This window comes from Thamnophis elegans, chromosome 6 (genome assembly GCF_009769535.1).
Source record: "Thamnophis elegans isolate rThaEle1 chromosome 6, rThaEle1.pri, whole genome shotgun sequence".
In the NCBI taxonomy this organism is placed as follows: domain Eukaryota; kingdom Metazoa; phylum Chordata; class Lepidosauria; order Squamata; family Colubridae; genus Thamnophis; species Thamnophis elegans.
This window is the reverse complement of record NC_045546.1, coordinates 65,336,109-65,356,199: the sequence shown is the minus strand read 5'-3', so window position 1 is coordinate 65,356,199 and position 20,091 is coordinate 65,336,109. Positions and strand designations below refer to the sequence as shown.

Here is a 20,091-nt window from a genome sequence, read left to right as displayed (position 1 = left end):
AGTGGGAGGCACCGTTTTATGGTGGTTCTCCTCTTACCTCTCTGGCAGGTCACAGTCGGTGTTGGTCAGAGGACAGAGGCACTCCAAATGGTCACTCATGCCCTCGTCACCTCAAGACTCGACTACTGTAACGCGCTCTACATGGGGCTGCCCTTGAAAAGTGTTCGGAGACTACAATTGGTCCAGAATTCAGCCGCGCAAGCGATATTGAGTGTACCTAGATACACCCATGTTACACCTATCCTCCATGAGCTGCACTGGCTCACTATTGGTCTCCAAACATGCTTCAAGGTGCTGGTTATCACCTTTAAAGCCCTACATGGCTTAGGACCTGGATATCTCCCTGACCGCCTCCTGCCATATACCTCCCAGCATCCAATAAGATCTCACAGGGTGGGCCTTCTCCGGGTGCCGTCGACTACACCATGTCGTCTGGCGGCTCCTCGGGGGAGAGCCTTCTCTGTAGCTGCTCCGGCCCTATGGAACGATCTACCCCCTGAGATCCGGATCCTCCCCACTCTCTCGGCCTTCCGAAAGTGTATTAAGACCTGGCTGTTCCGGCAGGCCTGGGGCTGCTCATCTTTGATTGAACTTCAGCCCCACCAAGATTGAGTGCATGTTGTGTTCTTTTAATTTGTTTTATCTTGTATTTTAAATTCCTTTTAATGTTTTTAAATTGTTTTTATGTAAGCCGCCTGGAGTCCTTCGGGATTGGGCGGCATACAAATCCATTAAAACCTTAAACCTTAAGCAGTCAGATAGAGCCACTGAAGCTCCAGATGGATCAAGGCCCCTTGACTGAGTGATATTCTGCTCTGCAGAATCCTCCATGGCTGACAGGTTGACCAAGTTGGCGAACCATGGTCTTCTGGGCCAGTGGGGAGCTAGAAGGATGACCTCCATCTTCTCTGCCAACACCTTCCTGATCACCCTTGGAATAAGGGTAAGAGGAGGGAAGGCATACAACAACCCCGGGGGCCACTGACTGCGGAGCATATTGATCCCTTCCACTCCTGGTGCTGGAAACCTGCCGAAAAACCTGAGTAGCTATTTGTTTTCTGGGATGGCAAACAGATCCATGACTGGGAGTCTGAATCGTTCTGTCACCTCTCGAAACAGGGAGGGATGTAGATGTCACTCCACTTGGTCGATGGAGGCCCTGCTCAGCCAGTCTGTTTGCACATTTGGCACTCTGGAAATATGCTTCGCCCTGATTGATAGAAGGTATCTCTCTGCCCAGAGGCCCATCTGCTTGGTCTCCCGCATGAAGGACTTGGACCTGGTGCCTCCCTGGCGATTGATATGGGCCTTGGTGGCCACGTTGTCTGTTGGTATTAGAATATAGTTGCCCGAAACAATCTCTCTGAACTGTCTGAGGGCTAGATGTACCGCCCTGAGCTCTAGCCAGTTTATGTTGTGGCTCCGATCAGCCAGGGTCCACTGCCCTTGAGCCATCAGGGACTTTAGATGCCCCCCACAATCGAACAGGCTAGTGTCCGTTGTGACTGTCAGATGGTCTGGCTTCCTGAAAAGTCAGCCCTTGGTTAAGGCCCTGGACCACCACCATCTGACGGACCGGATCACCATTGGTGGGACACTGACCCTGGTTGGTGAGTTGCTCCTGATAGACTTTTGATAAGGCAGGAGAAACTACTGTAGTTCCCTAGCATACAGGCATGCCCAAGGAACAATGGAGAGACCGGACACCGTCCTGCCCAGAAGCTGCGGTAGAAGGACCAGTGGCACTGGTCCGCTCCCTCTGGATGCAAGTTGTCAAGTCTCTGAGGCTGGTCCATCTCTCCTGTGAGAGATGCACCTTGCACTCCACAGTGTCTATGATGGCTCCCAAGGGGAGCAGATGGGTTGTCAGGAACAGATGGCTTTTGTCTATGTTTATGGGAAACCCGTGTTACGGGAGTACCTGGGTGGTGACCTGCAAATCCTTCTTCGCCTGGAGGTTGGATCAAGATATCATCCAGGTAGCACTCCAGACGCATGGGAAGAGCCCGAAGATGCACTGCCACCGCCACCAGTACTTTTGTAAACGCCCTTGGTGCTGAGGACAGGCCAAAAGGCAGGGCCCTGTATTAGAAGTGGCGGTCAGCATACTGGAAGTGGAGATATTTCTGATGTGATGGTAAAATGGGAACGTGCAGATCTGTCAAATTTTTTTTAAAAGTTTTTAAAATTTTTATTCTCTTATATATAGTTACAGGTATACATTCACAATTATTTTTTCTTATTTATTTTTTATCACTTTTACATATTTGTGTTTCCATATCAAAAGTTAAAATATACATTCTGGGCTGTTTTTCTTACCATCCCATACAACTATTTTATATTATCACCACCCTATTTTTTCTTTTCTTTTCACCCTCCCTTCTCTACTTTCTTCCTTCCTCCTCTCCTTTTCCTAATCCCCTTACCTCTCCGCTACTCCTCTCTTCCTCTTCCCCTCCTACCCTCTCTCCTTCTCTTTCTATCCCTTCCCTCCTTCCCTCTTTCTTCCTTCTCTCCACTTTTCTCTCTTCTCCTATTCTCTTCTTTTCCTTTTCTGTTGTTGTGGTTATCTCTTTTCAACTCTGAACTCGTCTATTTTTGGGATGGTATTCCCACAAACCCTGTTTTAATTTTATACTTATCCTTTCCTATTCCCTTTTCTCCATTTTCATATCCTAACTATTTTTTCCTTTATATCTCATTCTTGAACATATACTTATATATTAATACTTTCTTTTCTTTTTCCCCCCTTCTCCCCTCTCCTATCCATTTAATAGTGTCTTGACTGGGTTTATATATCTCTCTCGCTTTCTTTTCTAGATTCCTTTCTCTAACCAATCATAAAATCTTCCCCATGTCTTGAAGTACACCGATTCCTCTTTATCCTTTATTCTCAGGGTTAACCTGTTTATCTCTGCATAATATTTTTTTTTTATTATCTCTTCTTCTGTTGGTATCTTATCTGATTTCCAATTCTGTGCAAATACAATTCTTGCTGCCGTAGTTACATGTATAATCAAGTATATATCTACTTTTTTATATTTCTCTGGCAGGATACCCAGTAAGAATATCTCTGGCTTAGGCTCTATATTTCGCTGTAACATTTTCTCTAATCATGTTCTTATTTTAATCCAATAGTTCCTTGCTTCCGCACACATCCACCGCATATGATAATATGAACCCGTACATTGTTGACATTTCCAACATTTCACTGATTTATTTTTAAACATCTATGCTAGCTTTTGGGATGACATGTGTCATCTAGAAAACGTTTTGTATAAATTTTCTTTGTACACTGTTGACATAATTAATTTGTAATTCCTTTCCCATAATTGTTGCCATTTCTCTACCTCAGTCATATAACCAAAATTCTTTGCCCATACTATCATTGTATCCTTAACCATTTCTTCTTCCAATCTGATTTTAATAGATAACTGTATAATTTTTAATAGATCTTTCTTCTATTCCCATAAGTATCTTATCCAGCTCTGAACTTCCCATGTTAAAACAATATTCCTTTTTGTCTTTTTCATATCTTGATTGTATTTGCAATTGGAAAAACCAACCCATCTCAATCTCTTGTTCTTCTAACTGCTGTTTTTGTTTTAATTCCCTTTCTGTTAAAATATCTTTGTACCTAATAACATTCTGCATAGGACTAATACTTGGGTATGTCAACGCTTCCATTGTTGAAAGCCATTGTGAGATTGATTCCCTCTACCTACAGAGCTAGGCAGGTCTGACAAGGATCTCAGGTATTCCTCCTTGTTGAGGAGCAGAAAACCTTCTTGCTGCACACCCATTTCTGCAGCTCCATCTGGTGCAAACCCTTTGAAAACTGGCTACCAGGCTGTCCAGGCTCAGTGCACTGTAACTGCTGAGGGAAATCTTGACGTAGGTTCCCAGGATCCCCTCTGGATGGGGCCTCCTGTAGATGGTGCTCCGCCTTGCACTGGTCCAGGGCCACTTGAGGATCTATGGCCTTCTGCCTCTTTTGCGCCTCCTTTCCCTCAACTCTGGAAGTCCTGCCAGAAGCAGGGTGCCCCTTTCCAGTCCTGGAGCTCCTAGTCTTGCCTAAGGATTTTCAGGGTGGAGCTGTGGCATGTTGTCCTGTTCCATGTCTGCTGATCCAGACATCAGCCTCAGAGCAGACTGGTTCCCCAGGGAACTCTCCTGCCTTTCCTTGCAAGCTCCCATTTGCAAAACTCCAATCCGCTCTTTCGCGCCTTTTTCCAACAGGCCTGGGCATCCAGGAGTCTCTTCTTTGAATCATGTCCACTCACTCCTATTTAAATGTGGCACAGGCGGCTTCGGTTGTCTTCCGCCCCACAGACTGCCCACCCCCTAGCCTGGCTGTCTACTAATTAATATGGAGCGCGGAAGCTCTAAGAGCTTGCCATACCCAGGGGAATAATAGCACAGAGTAAAGGCTCTCCTGCACTCCCATTGATTGTGTTGTTTTGGTTGTTGAGAAGGGGCTGGGTGGGCGAGGAGTGCGAAGTCTCTGTCCACCTGGCTGATCATGGCTCCCAGCTGGAGCACCCATCTGAAACAGCCCCCAACCTCCTCCTTGGCTGCCTGGGCTCTCGACTGAAGTGCGAAACTCCAAGTATCTGAGAGTCCCAGCTATTTGTTACCGCCTGGCTTACAACTGGGGCAGGAATTTCAAAACTCTCCAACATGTGCAATCCTGGCAGCCCGGGCTCCTGACTGGAGCATGAAAACTCCTATGATCACTTGGCCCCTTTTACTCCTGCAACCAGATTCCAGTGAGGAGTGTGAAGCTCCTAAGGTTTTAAAACCTCCTGGGCAATAGCAAAGAGAAACCTTGTGTGTGCTGCCCCACAATCGTCGCTTTACCTGCGAAGATCCAAGATGATCGAGCCAGAGCTGCCCGTCGCCCACCCCAGCCTGGTCATCCCACCAGGGTGAGGCTCCTCCAAGAAACTCCTTTCTGCAACAATTAAGACATTTTCTACAAATATTGGAGCTAGATCAAATACTTCTGTCCTTGCTAATGGACTGAGTAAAAAGCTAGAGACTGTTAGCAGAGGAGGCATGTTTTAACAGACTTAGTCCAATCAGCTAAGCAGATGAATTTAACCATTCCTGGATCAACAAAGTATGGAGAACATCTATACTTTTATGTTAAAAGTTTCTGTAAAATGGGTCTGTTGTAGGAAAAAAAAACAGTTCAATTTATCTTTTCTGTATTGAATGAGGTAACTCATCCTAAAAAATTAGAAGCTTTTAAAGTACTGATGAGTGGCATTCTAAAAACATTTTCAAATCTATTTACAGTTTTTAAATCAATTAGATTTGTTTTCTTAGAATTTTAATTTGTGAATTTATTTCTCTATTTCTATCTAATCTGTATGGCCATACTTTCTTGTAAGAAATTACTAATATTTACATACCTTCACTTCAAATATACTTACATTACTAGTTGGAAACAATATTTTTTTAAACATTACTAATTAAATTTATGACATTTTGGTTGGATCTTTTAAAACTTTATACTAAACATATTCAGTAAGGTTTATGAATAAGCTTTGTGCCCAAGCTTCTACTTCTGGAGAAATGGGATATAAATCAATCACCTTCATAGTCATCTCTAAATATGGTCCCTATTTATAATTAAGTGTGCTTTGAAGAGTTCTAATTTATCTTATAAAGTTTTACTTTTCTTTTGTAAAATGACTGTCACTAATTTTTGCTATCTTGGCTTGTTTACTCATATGCTTCCTTAAAGAAATTTGGAAATTGGATTCTATTGGTCTACATCTATGTTTTTATTTTCTACATTCATGAACTAGTAAATGAATTCAAAATTAATTTTTAAATGTAGAATTTTTAAAAATCACACAAAAAAATGGGTGGGAGTAACAGAGAATACCACTCTGAAGAAATTTAGAATGTCAGTTATTTTGAAATAGTTTTAATACACATATTTCACCATTTTATTTTCCCTAAAACAAAATGTCAACACTGCCAGAAGAAATAGAAAGAAGGATGAAGTTAAAAAAACAGAACATCAAAAGCCTTCAAAAAAACTGGTGTTCATGGCAAAAGTGGGATAGGATCACGACAAAGTAAAGGATGAAGGCAATTAAGAATTCCACTTATGACAATTAGCAATAGCAATAGCAGTTAGACTTATATACCGCTTCATAGGGCTTTCAGCCCTCTCTAAGCGGTTTACAGAGTCAGCATATCGCCCCCACAGTCTGGGTCCTCATTTCACCCACCTCGGAAGGATGGAAGGCTGAGTCAACCTTGAGCCGGTGAGATTAGAACCGCTGAACTGCAGATAACAGTCAGCTGAAGTGGCCTGCAGTACTGCACCCTAACCACTGTGCCACCTCGGCTCTTAGATAAGACATTGAGAATAAAATCAGATATGACTGGTCTCTTTATTAGGTTTAGGTTTAGGTTTAATTTTATTTGTATGCCGCCCTTTTCCCTGAAGGGACTCAGGGCGGCTCACAACTCAAAAAGGGAGGGGAAATACAAACAGAATAACAAAAACATAAAAACCATACATAGTTAAAAGCACAACAATCATACCATTCGAAGTGGGGCAGCGAGTCTTTAGCTCCAGGCCTGTCGGAACAGCCAGGTTTTAAGGGCTATGCGGAAGGCCTGGAGGGTGGTGAGGGTACGAATCTCCACGGGGAGTTCGTTCCAGAGGGTCGGAGCAGCCACAGAGAAGGCTCTCCTCCGGGTAGTCGCCAGTCGACACTGGCCGGCGGATGGAATTCGGAGGAGGCCTACTCTGTGGGATCTAATTGGTCTAGTGGAGGTAATTGGCAGTAGGCGGTCTCTCAAGTACCCAGGTCCAATACCATGAAGGGCTTTGTAGGTGACAACTAGCACCTTGAAGCGTACCCGGAGATCAACAGGCAGCCAGTGCAGCTCGCGGAGGATAGGTGTTACGTGGGTAAACCGAGGCGCACCCACGATCGCTCCCGCGGCTGCATTCTGGACAAGCTGAAGTCGCCGAATACTCTTCAAGGTCTGCCCCATGTAGAGCACGTTGCAGTAATCCAGTCTGGAGGTCACAAGGGCACGAGTGACTGTTGTGAGAGCCTCCCGGTTCAGGTAGGGACGCAACTGGTGCACCAGGCGAACCTGGGCAAATGCCCCCCTGGTCACAGCTGACAAATGATGTTCAAAAGTCAGCTGTGGGTCCAGGAGGACTCCCAAGTTGCGGACCCTGTCTGAGGGGCGTACCGTTTGACCCCCCAGCCTGAGAGGTGGAGCACTTGGCCAATTAGTAGGAGGGAAGCACAGCAGCCACTCGGTCTTATCTGGATTGAGTACAAGCTTGTTAACCCCCATCCAGTCCCTAACAGCCTCGAGGCCCTGGCACATCACGTCAATCGCTAATGATTTTATGGCAATACATAATGGAATTCATGATCAAGTAACTGTGGTTCTTCTTGGTAGCACCAATGGACTACCATAGTTTTCTAAGTGCTACAAGCAATGGAAATCTCTAGTAAACCTGAACAAGCCTACTTTATTATTGACCTATGAATTCTACTTATCAGAAAACCAGCATCATTTAAATTTAAGAAACAAAATGTCGTCCAGTGTGTGCAACAAATTGCTGTTGGTCTAATTAGTGATTATGGTGATGAATCTTTTACATGAATTGCATATAATGGGCCTTCAGTTCAAACTAAAAGAATACAGAGAAACAGTAAAAATATATGAATTTTCCAATTTCTAAACAAAAAAACGCAGGACTTTTGTTGTAGGCTTGCTCTACAAATATGTATTATATGTCATTTTGTATCTATTAGAGCCAGTCAGTAAAGACAATGTAGGAAAATGTCTTCTTTGTGTTTATTAGTTCTTTTGGAACTGATTTTGGAACTGCCTAACTGCCCCATGTTGATTTTAGGAAGGCACTATAGCCATGATGGCGAACCTCTGACACAGGTGCTGGAAGTGGCACACAGAGTCATCTCTCCAGGCACGCCAGCCATTGTCTGTTGCTCTTCCAGGTTGCAGCATGCATGTGCTGAAGCTGAGCTTCTGGATTCTGGTGCATATGTTGGTCTTCGTGCGCGCATGCACACCAGAAACCAGAAGACCAGGTAATCAGCCAGCTGTTTTTTGCGCATGTGGGAGCACTGGAAACTGGAAGAGCAGCTCCTTGGCATGCATGCTACATTTCATTCTACATGACATCTTTTTGACTGAAAACTACCTAGACATTTTCCAATACGTTAGAAAATTTGTAATAGATTAACAAAATGTATTTGATGTTTTTTGAAACCATAATGAAATACTGAACTTTTTAATTTGCTTAGGATACAAAATGTAAGAAGTTGAACCAAGCTTGAAAAGAACGGCAAGAAAAATCCTTTTATTAAACAAAAGGCAGCCTTGAAACTAATCAGGAATGAATCTGAGTACTATTTTGAAGGAATTTATATGCTGGACTGAAAAGTAAAATAAAAAATAAACATTTGCTAATAAAAAGGCAAATGACAGTTCCGCCAAAAAAAAACACACTACATAGATGTGTTCATATGATGATCAGAATTCAAGAACTGAAAGTATAAAGTTTTTTAAATAATTAAGATAACAACACAGTCTTATAAAGATACTCTAAATTGCAGTTAAAATATTAATAGGTGCACAATTCAATCCTGAAATGACAATTGGTCTTATCTGAACTGTTATTTTAAGAGGTGTTTGCAGGATGGTCCATTGATGGTATCATCACAGCCAATTGGCCTCGAGACTGGGTTGAAGCTGAAGGCACACCTCTGAGCTCCTCTCCTCTGACTCCAGTTTCAATGCAATATGCGCTCCCAAGATCCTGAAAACAAGTCACAAAGGAGACACCTCCACCCCCAATACTGTCTATCTAACCTAGAGTGGGAACTGGACCATCCTGCAAGCACCTCTTAAAATAACAGTTCAGGTAAGACCAACTATCATTTCCCAGAGTAGGTTTGCAGGATGGTCCATTGATGGGACATACCCAAGTTACCATTCCATAGGATGGGCCATCACTGATCCGACAGGACATGTTGAAGAACCCTGTGGCTGAATGCTGTGGCCGAAGTTGCGAAGCCTGTAGTGCCGGATGAAGGGCGATGGGGAGGCCCACGTCAGTGCCTTGCAGATATCTTCTATAGAGGCCTGGGGGCCCAGGCCGCCAATGTAGCCATACTCCTAGTGGAGTGTGCCATGATTCCAACCGGCACTGGTATATTTTGCGCCTTATAGGCAAGTTCAATACCAAATGAACCCACGACTAATGGTGGACGAGGAAACCCTCTTCCCTAACGACGAGGATTGAAACAATACAAACAGATCCCTAGACCTCCGGAACTCAGCCGTCCACCTTAAGTAGATCCGCAATGCCTGTCTTACGTCTAGGCGGTGCCACCTGTGCTCCCACTCTGACCGGGCCTGGGCAGAAGTCCAGGAGGACCACCTGGGCATGGTGGAAGACCATGTTTACCTTGGGCAGGAATGCCGGGTCAAGGCGTAGCATTACCCTGTTGTTGTGAAACATGCATAGATGCTCCCTGGAGGAGAGGACCCCCAGCTCCGAAACACGCCTAGCCGAGGTGATCGCCACCAAGAACACAACCTTACAAGTGAGTAGCTTCCGGCTGACCATCCGTAACGGTTCAAAGGCTCGACCATGAGAGCCCCTAGTACTGTGGGGAGATGCCACATAGGGAACCTATGGACTGGCGGAGGACGTAGGTGGGCTGCCCCCTTGAGAAACCTCTTGACTAAGGACAGTGGAGTGGAATCCTCCCCAGGAATCACCATGGCTAATGCCGCCAACTGTCTCCTAATGGTAGCTAGGGACAGGCCCTTATCCAAGCCCTCCTGAAGGAATTCCAATACCTGAGGGACCGTGGCCCTGGAAGGAGTCACGTGAGTGGCCTGACACCAGGCAACAAATGTCATCCAGGTGGAATCGTAAATCCGGTTGGTTGACTGTCTGCGGGAAGCCTCAATGGTCCTGAACACTCTCTGGGACAAGAGGGCACCTCTAAGGCACTCCCGCTCAATTTCCACATGGCACGTTGGAGCCACTGTGGATCTGGATGGACCAGCTTCCTCTGCAGCAATCTCACCTCCCTCTGGGGGATCCTCCATGGTCTCCCTGCCGACAAGCTCAACAGATCCACAAACCAGGCCCTCCTGGGCCGGTAGGGGGCCAGTAGGATTACTTCCGCCTGTTCTTTGTCTACCTTCTGGATGACCCCAGGAAGGAGAGGCAGAGGGGAAAGTGTATAGCAGCCCGACCGGCCACCTGGAGCGAAGGGCGTTGACCCCTTCCGTTACCCGAGCTGGGAACTGAGAGAAGAACCGCAGTAGCTGAGTGTTGGATGGAGTGGCAAACAGGTCCACCACCGGTTTTCCGAACCTCTGGCAGATCCTCTGGAAGAGCTCTCTGGACAGACTCCATTCTCCGTTGTCTACTGTCTCCTGGCTCAGCCAGTCCGCCTGATGATTGTCGATGCCGGTGATGTGTTCCGCTCGGATGAAGCACAGGTGCTTCTCCGCCCAGCATCCCAGACGCGACGGACGATGCCATAGGCCTGGAAGCAAACTTTATAGCGTTTAAGGTTGCGTCAGCTGAAAACTGAGCAACTGCTACTAACTTGTTACGGTCCTGGTGCAGGCGAACGTCCTCGGGTGGAATACACGCCTGGATCTGCTCCATCCAGAGGATGGCCGTGCGATTGAAAAAGGATGCAGAGGCTGCTGCCTTAATGGCCCAAGCCGATGACTGGAAGGTCTTCCTGACAATCATCTCTGCTTTACGGTCCTCTGCCTTCAGGTTGTCTGCCACATCCTTGGGTACCAGCGAGGTTGGAGCAGCCAAGGCCATCACAGGGGGATCCACAGAAAGCATCTGCAATGCTTGAGAGAAATCTGGCTCGATGTTATAGAAATGTCTGTCATTACTACATGGAGTTGGGAAGGCCCCAGGTGTCTCCCACTGCTTCTCCCCCTTAATGGTTTTGGGCTCGGAGAAGACCGGTGCCTGGGGCTTCTTTGCTGGCTCCCCCTCCTTGGTCACCTCGCTGCTCTCCAGATGGGCAGTGGCAGGTGCCTTGTGCAGTAGGGACTGAAATAAAGTGGGGAAAACAACCCTGTGAAGGCAGGGGTCAGGCTCCAGATCCTCCTCATCCTCAGAGAGGTCTGGGTCTCACTGCGCTTTTCCCGCAAGACTGACCCTTTGCTGGCCAAGGAAGGGGACCCAGAGCGACAAACCGGCTGGGCAGTGCCCCGTGTCTGGGATGAAGAAGTACTGGGAACTGTGACCTCGCCCTGAGGGACAGGGCGAGGCACCTGGTGCTGCATGCCTGCAGCCACACCGGAAGCAATGGCTCTTTCAATGAGATTCTGGAGGCCAACAGGCAGGTCCTCCATATCTAGGGACTCCCAGCAGGGGCCGCCCGGAGTCCTTCGGGAGTGGGCGGCATACAAGTTCAATAAAACAAACAAACAAACAAACAAACAAACAAACAAACAAACCTTCTGGCATCTAACTATGGCTGGCAATAGGTGCCAGGGTAGGCCTGGATGGATCTCTACCTTCCAGATGAGCCTCTTGAGAAAGAAACTCAGCCTGATTGTCTACCTGGTCAAGATCCTCCATAGAAAGAGGGGGGGGGAATGGGAACCCCCCCCACCGCACTCCCTCAGGGAATCTAGGGACCTAGGGGGAGAATCCTGCCTCAAAGAGCCCCCTAAGGGTGACCTGGACCTGGGTTTAGAGGGGGAGGGACTGATCCTGTCCTGCAGGGCCCACAACCTCTCTGCCCTGGAAAAAGTTCTTATAAGGCCCTGTGCTTCCTTGCCTCATCTCTCTGGCTGGCACGGGAAGGGCAAGAGTCAGATGAAGCTTTAAGCCTCCTGGTGGAGGCGGTGGGCTGCTGCCTAGAAGAGGTAACCCTTCCCAGGGGACATAGGAGAAGGAGCCCTGTCCCCCATCGTGCTTCCTACTTACAACCACTCCTCTTCCTCCCCTCGCAGCTCCTCTCATTTTAATTTGCTGCAATTTGAGCCTTCTGGGGCTGCCGCGGCTTTCCGAGGAGCTCTGCTGCCACTGCACGCCTTCTCAGCCACTTCCGTGGCTTCTCCCAGCGCTGAGAGCTTCGTGCTCCCTCTGCTCACTGGCGATCCATTTAGGGGTTTAGGGGCTGTTGGGCTGGAAACCAGAGCCCATTAGCCCCCTCACAAGGGATCAAGGCTCCATGTGGTCGCCGGCTAAAATGGCCGCCGGAACAGCGACCCAGCCACCAGAGCTTCCCAGATCTGAAATTCAAACCCCAGGCAGCTGGAAAACCGCAGCCACCTACGGGGACTTACAAGAAGGAGGTAGGGTCCCAGGAAGGCTGGAAGCCACGCTGGTTTGAGAAGGGTCCAATAATGGTGAATATAGATTATATATTAATAAATTAGAGCCGAGGTGGTGCAGTGGTTAGGGTGCAGTACTGCAGGCCACTTTAGCTGACTGTGATCTGCAGTTCAGCGGTTCAAATCTCACCGGCTCAAGGTCAACTCAGCCTTCCATCCTTCCGAGGTGGGTGAAATGAGGACCCGGACTGTGGGGGCAAGTTGCTGACTCAATTTGCTAAAAAAAAGTGTGTAAACCGCTTAGAGAGGGCTGAAAGCCCTATGAAGCGGTATATAAGTCTAATAAATAAATAAATAAATAGATAGATAGATAGATAGATAGATAGATAGATAGATAGATAGATAGATAGAGATAGATAGATAGATAGATAGATAGATAGATAGATAGATAGATAGATAGATATCTTCAGGAGTCAGAATTTTTTAATCTCTACACTGGCCAGACTGGATTGAAACTGGAGTCAGAGGAGAGGAGCTCAGAGGCGTGGCTTCAGCTTCAACCCAATCATGAGACCAATTGGCTGTGATGATACCATCAATGGACCATCCTGCAAATCCACTCTGGAAAACTGGATCTTTTTATTATTACTTTCAATTTGGCACAAGCACACCATCTTGGGCAAAATATAAATTTCAAGCAGGATATAAATCTAATAAAAATAAAAATGGTAATTTAATAGAAATAGATCAAGATCAGTGGGATGGTGATACAAATTAGAAAATTTGCTTTAATGCCTAGTTTTCTTACCAGAGTAATATTCCATGAAAATGAATCCACAAGTACCACCTGTAATTCATGCATCTGAGAAAATTCCAGTGCCGCTAAGGGATAAAATAAAATAAAGAATATAACATGAGAGTCAAGGTAGATGAATCTACAGCAGGGATGAGGAACCAGTAGCCCTCCATATGTTGCTGAACTACAACTCTCACAGTCCCAGCCAGTATGGTACAGATTGGTAAGATTATTGCTAAAGAAGTAAACAAAGGAGATGATCCAACAGATGAAATTTACAGATATGATGAAGGCTACAACCAGACATAAAAGAATGATTGACTAGAATGAGGTCTGGATGATATTGGGAGAGAAACTGAAAATTAATAAAAGAAAATACAAATTTGTTCTAAGACGTATTGTAGTTTTCAGCGGGTAAAAACTATTCCACCTAAACAGAAGTTCAAATGCCTTCTCTAAATATTTTGGACTAGCAATGTCTAGCAAAGACATGAAAAGATAACAAATGTTTCTAAGTATGGAACCAAAATTTAAAAAATATGAATCTGGAAGAACTTCAATGTGAAAGAACCAGTCACTATATCAGATGTTCTGTTGCTTCAAGATTAAGGACTATATTTCTGCAAGAAGGCTTGCTATTATGTGTATTTCTAAAATATTAATGAATATTGAGCAAAAATACTAGCAATAGAATTTGGAGCACAAGATTCCATGAACTAATTTATGGAAAAACAGTGAAAACAAGTTCAAAAAACAATCCAGAGCTACAGATTTTTATATACTGCTTCTAGAATAATCCAAAAAGGACTAGTAACTTTATAGAAACAGTGATTATAATTGATGTATAGACTGAGCAAATAGTTACCAATTCCTGATATTCTTTCTAGGATAGATACATACATACGTACGTACGTACGTATATATATATATATAAAGGGAAAAGAATAATTCTTATAGACTTTGTTTTATTAGCCAAATCTTAAGAACACTGTTAATCCACAAAATAATTCTACAAGGGTCACAAAAAGCAAAGGAGAAACTCTGGAAAGTATCTCTACCTATTGAAATTCTATGGAGATTATAAATGAAAACAAAGTCCTGTTCTAAAATAACAAATCCTAATTAGGTAAGAAGGATGCCAAGCATAACAGACACCTATGTTTGAAGATGTCAGACAATTGTCAGTAGGAATTCACGCCAATTTATGAAATTCCTAAACGATTCCGGCAGTAATATTACTTGATCCTGAAAACCATTTGACTTACACAGAGACTGAATAATTAATCTATTGTATAATATTATATTTTAAAAGAGAAATGTGATTGTAATAACAATATGAACCAAATATTCCATTATTGGCTGTATGATGAAAATAGTTCTAACAAGTGATATAAGCCATTTGTACTAACTGATGCAAAGCGTTAAGTTTATTTTATTCCATGCCTCATGTTTGCGTAAGATTTGCTTTTTTCACATATTATAATGCTGTACTCATTTCTCAACTTTTTATTTTTTAATTTTCTGATAACTGTTTTGTCAATATATGTATTCCAGTTTGCTTCTAGGTTTTGCTATATGAGTCTTACTACCTTTACTGACTCCCAGGCTTAGGTCCTAACTCTGCCTAACTCTCAATTGAACAAAATATTTTGAAGTTTAGCACACTTTTGAATTTCATGCTCAATTTATTATCACTGACTCTAAAATCTTATAGCCTCTAGATTACAAATCATATTAAAATAATATAAATTATTACATACAGTGATCAAAACTATCAATCAAGAAACTAGGCTGCATTCATAAATTTATGGTATTAATTTTAAAAAGTGTTTTTAGGTTATTAGGTTTTGGGTTATCATGGAAACATGGCACAGGGTAAACATGACAGACAGCCTTCCTTAGACCTAACGGAATGGATGGGAATTATGTATGCAATTTCATGATAATTCGTATCCTTTTACTAAGGTCAAAATTAAGGAGATATATTGTGGGGGTGTTAGATCATCCACTACTGAAATTCTTGTAAAGAAATATTGTGGAATGCTGCTGAACAGGGTGAACCCAGTCCCAACCCCTACAGTTTACATCTGATTAGTAAGGCCAATCAAAACTATTTTTAATGTCCCTTATCTTGTTGAACATACATCAAGAAATGTATTGCAGACACAATAATGTAGTTGTAGATTAAAACATTCATTCATTCAATCAATTAATCCAATACTTCAGATACAAAGTAGCAAAGAGGTATTAGCCTCTCAATCAGGTGGAGTTAGTTTTTACAATAACCTATGTGATACCACAACACCTTTTAGTATATTTAGCATAATTTAATAAATTATACTAAACAGTATAATTTTAATGCTATTCATTTTAATAAGTATTACTTGTAAATCAAATATCAGAGGTTATACAAATTTTAGTACTGTTTGTGGATTAATTTTAGGCTTCCTTTTGGCTAATATTTGATAAGACTTTAGCACAAATATTTTAAAGTAATAGATACATATTCCTGTATAAAATCATTTTTTCTCATATCCTCTAATACTTACATCATAAAGATTAAAAAGAAAAATAGCCATTTACTCCTAAATGTCAACAAAATTGAAGTGAAAATAAGACATTTTAATCTATGGTATCAGCACGAAAGGTTTATACATGAACAAAATTCTTTTCTGAAAAATACAGGTCTTGTTATCATTTGACAGAAGACAGTTAATAAGAACATCTATTTTTAGTAACTGCTATTTACTGTTATTTGGTGAAACTGGTAATAGCCTAGGGCAGCGATAGCGAACCTTTTTTGGCTCACGTGATAAATAGGGAGAGCGCAGGGGGGGTTGTGCGCGGACATGTCGCACCCAAATGCAATGTGCGACACCCCCCAGTGCGCATGGGTGCATGGCAGGTGCTCCCCCTCATTTTTTGCATGCTTTTTTCGCCCTCCCCAGCTCCAAAGGCTTTATAGGAGCCTGGGGAGGGTAAAAACAGCCTCCCCCCACCGGAGGCTTCGGGGACCTTCAGGCGGCTTCCCTGAAGCATCCGGAGGGCAAAAACTTACCCTACAAGCAAACCGGAAGTGATTTCCGGTTTACTTGTAGGAACGTTTTTAGTCCTCCGGAGCCTTGGCTTCCCTAAAGCCTCCAGAGGGTAAAAAAATGATCCTACGAGCAAACCAGAAGTCACGTACGGTTGTTTTTAGTCCCCCTGAGCCTTCAGGGAAGTCTCCTGAAGGACCCTGAAAGCTCCGGAGGGCTTAAACTGACCCTACGAGCAAACTGGAAGTCCATTCTTGAACTTTGCCCATAGGGCTGTTTTTTTGCACTCCAGAGGCTTCAGGGAAGCTCCTGAAGTCTCCGGAGGGCGGGGCAGGGGAGGCTCTTTTCACCCTCCCCAGGCTCCTATAAAGCCTCTGGAGCCTGGGGAGGGGAAAATGGCTTTAAAAAAGGCTCAATTCAGCTGGCCAGCGCGCACATGTGCGCTGGCCAGCTTACAGGGCAACATCTCGCATGCCCTGACAAATGGCTCCACGAGCCACCTGTGGAACATGTGCCATAGGTTTGCCATCTCGGGCCTAGGGGATAAAAAAGCAAGCCTGAACAAATATTGTCCAGTTTAAACTCCTTTAAACAGAAAGGTGAAATTTGTGCATAAATGGAGTTGCACATGTATGTTCATCAGTCAAAGTTAAGGCAAAAACCTTTCTGATGTGTAGCCTAAACACTATGTATTTGTAAAGCCTATTATGTGATATGCATATCTACTAGTTATATACTCAATAAAACCTCTGCAGGATTTTTCAAAATGTATAATTGCATCTCAAAATTATCAGTTTTGCAAATAAAAGTGATTATTCCTATTCCAATTCAAACATTTCCCATTTCCAGATAAAAAAGAAAGTCTGTGGTACTAAAATATTAAATGACTTAAATACATTAATCGCCAATGTAAAAATAACATATAAATAAATATTGTGTACACAATTTGTGAAATACATTCAAATCTGTTGCTTCTACTAACTTGACATGGGCTTGCCTCTTTTTCTGTCAGAAACATTAATAAAAGGGAAATGGAGGATGGAAATGGACATATGGGAAAAAATGAACACAAACTAAAAACAAAAGTTAAGGAATGCAATAGCAGCAGCAATAGCAGGACACTTTGGCAAAAGTACTCACGCAGAATCTACTGGCCAGAAGTTGATCAGAGTAACAGGACTGCAAGACAAAAAATGAGGAGGTGAAGAGAGAGGCAGAAAAAACTTAGCAGCAAAATAATTACGGAAAGTTAAAAAAACAAAACAAAAACAAAACCCAAAATCAATAAAATTCAATAGGCTAACATGACTGTCCATGAAAGCAGCCAAAACATGAGAAAGGAAATATTGGAAGAGAAAAATGGAAAGATAGCAAGCTGCAGTGCAATTTTCGTTAAAGCAAGTTTTAATAACTAGCAGATTTTTTTTTCTATTAATCTTACAGGATTACAATGGGCAGGTTTGTGAATTTGAATCTAAACATTAATATTTTTTCTGTATCAAGAAAAAAAGGGCATGTTCATTTCTATGCACTAAAACTATAAATTACAGATATTTGGAAGAATTTTCAAGCATTCATTAAGATAACATATATTTTAATTTTATTAACAATTTAAAATAGTGTACGATTTGCAGGTGATTTGCAAGGAGAATAGCAACCAAGACCATAGCTTGCCTTTTCCCTTCAATAAAAATAAACAAATATGAAAGAAATGAAAAAGAAGTAATGTAGTCAGGAAATATAGGGAGCAGTGATAATTGGGAAGCTCAGAACTTATCAAATGAGAAATTATTAATATTCTTCACTCACGTTTCCATGTTGTCTCCTTCCAATACTGTTTGCACAGGCAAATAACCCATTCTTGGATGTTTTGCAAAGTATCTTTTGGTTCGGAATTTATTTTTTAATACCTTGGCAAAGTCACGGACGTCTTCCCCTGAAGTAGTCTAAAAGCAATATTTCAGCAATAGAATTTTATTAGGTTTTTTTTTTTTGCAAACTTTTTATATCAGTTTTGCTATTTTTTCAATAAACTGTGTCGTAGTCATTTTAGATGGCCACAAACTTTAATTATTTCCATACTGGAAGTATCTCACAATCTGGTGATTTACAATTTACTATCAAATATATATTTTAGAATTTGCAAAACATTCCTGAACATGATGTGTACGAAGAAACATTTAGTTCAATATTAAGATTTTCCTCTATGACTGATGACGAACCTATGCCACATGTGCCTGAAGTGGCACACGAAGCCATGTTGTCTGGCACACGTGGTGTTGCACGTTCCTCTTCTGGGTTTCTGGCACACATACGTGCACAATGATCAGTTGGCCTTCATGTATGCAGCAGTGCCAGAAACTGGAAGAGCTGGTCTTCCGTTTTCCTGCATGAGCATGCACTCCAGCCAGCTGATGGTCGTGCGTGCATGTGCACCAGTAACAGGAAGAATAGATGGCCGACGTGCATGTGCACGCTGGAACCGGAAGTGCATTTTTGGGCACACATGCTCTGGGCAGGTCCTCTTCCGAGTTGTGGGCCTGACAACTGAGCGTATGCACGCACTCCCTTTTCAGCACTCACCATCACTGCTCTATGCTTTTAGCCATTTTTTTCTACAAGACAGAAACCCTGTGATTTCAAGATTACAATATATCAAATGTTAAAATACAAGTATGTCAAACCCATGATATTCTGTAATTTTCTACATGATAAGTAAATAAACTGACAAACAATTTTGCAACCAAACAAGCAAAATACCTGTAAAGCATATAGTTCTTTATGTATAACAAAAGATTGTTATGCCATAATAAAAGCAGACCTGAACAAAAGGAATACAATTATCCATTTTTATAGTGGAAGAACTGTTATCTATTATGCTTATTAGATTTACAATAGATATTTTTTAACCGAAGGAAAGAAACACATCTTTCTCTCTTTCCATTCAGAATCAGTCCACTGCAGAATGAAATGAAGAGTATGAACCATAATCTGTGTTTTCAACTTCACAATCTAGCATGAGAGAATATTATGGTGCAAACTTGCCTGATTGATTTCTGTTCTTTCAACCAACACATGGAAGAGAGGATGCTTAGGTAATGTAGCTGTTTCTATATATCTTTGTGAACTAACAAACATCCAGCTCTACTCCCAATAAGATACAGTAATTATTTCCCTCTTTTGTTGAAGTAAGACCCAGTATCTTTTGGACACCTCATTAATATCTCAAGTTCCTTTGTGATGACTAAACTGAACAACTCTTTCATTTAAGGTCTCAAATCCAAAGACTCAGCTCTATTCTGACATATCACATCAAGGTCTGAAAACAATGGTCCATTCGTGACACCTTTGCAAAAAGTGAATGTCTAACCAAACTATAGAAAATCTGCCAATGTGGATACCCATGGATAGTGACCAAGAATCTCGTTGCTCAACTAAGACAAGGACAAGCCCCAGGAGAAGACCTTATCCCTCCACAGATCATTAAAAACAATTTGAACTTGGAGGAGGAGCCAACATCACGATGATACGAACGTGCGGTCTCGATTCTCCGAGACCATAGCCGATACTTTTGCCGCTGGGTGGTCCAATCGGACCTAAACCCTCCTGTAGAGACGGTGAACAGGAAGAATATGTCTTGCTGACCTCAGGGACATCGCAAAGTCCCTGATCGATGCAAGAGAAGTTCTTCAAGTTGGCGACAAAGTCGGGGCGGCTCCAAAACAGAAGGATACGAAAAGAGAAAGTATTTCCAGCTGGTGAGAAACTTTTACTGTTTTAAAAAGAGACTGCCTATAAAAAACTTAAAATTAATTTAAATTGGAGAACAGAAGAAATAAGTAGTGGAATTAAATTTGGAAAGGTTTTGGACAGTGGGTTATCTTAATTTTTTTTTTTTTTTTTCTG

At 42.8% G+C, this 20,091-nt stretch overlaps 1 protein-coding gene across 1 annotated transcript in view; it reads right to left on the bottom strand.

Annotated features, from left to right (window-relative positions):
* DMD (dystrophin) overlaps positions 1-20,091 on the bottom strand; it is a 1,161,901-nt gene that overhangs the window by 53,109 nt on the left and 1,088,701 nt on the right. The window contains 2 exon segments of the mRNA XM_032219839.1: positions 17,326-17,364; positions 17,995-18,131. Of these exon segments, the coding sequence (XP_032075730.1) occupies positions 17,326-17,364; positions 17,995-18,131 (176 nt within the window).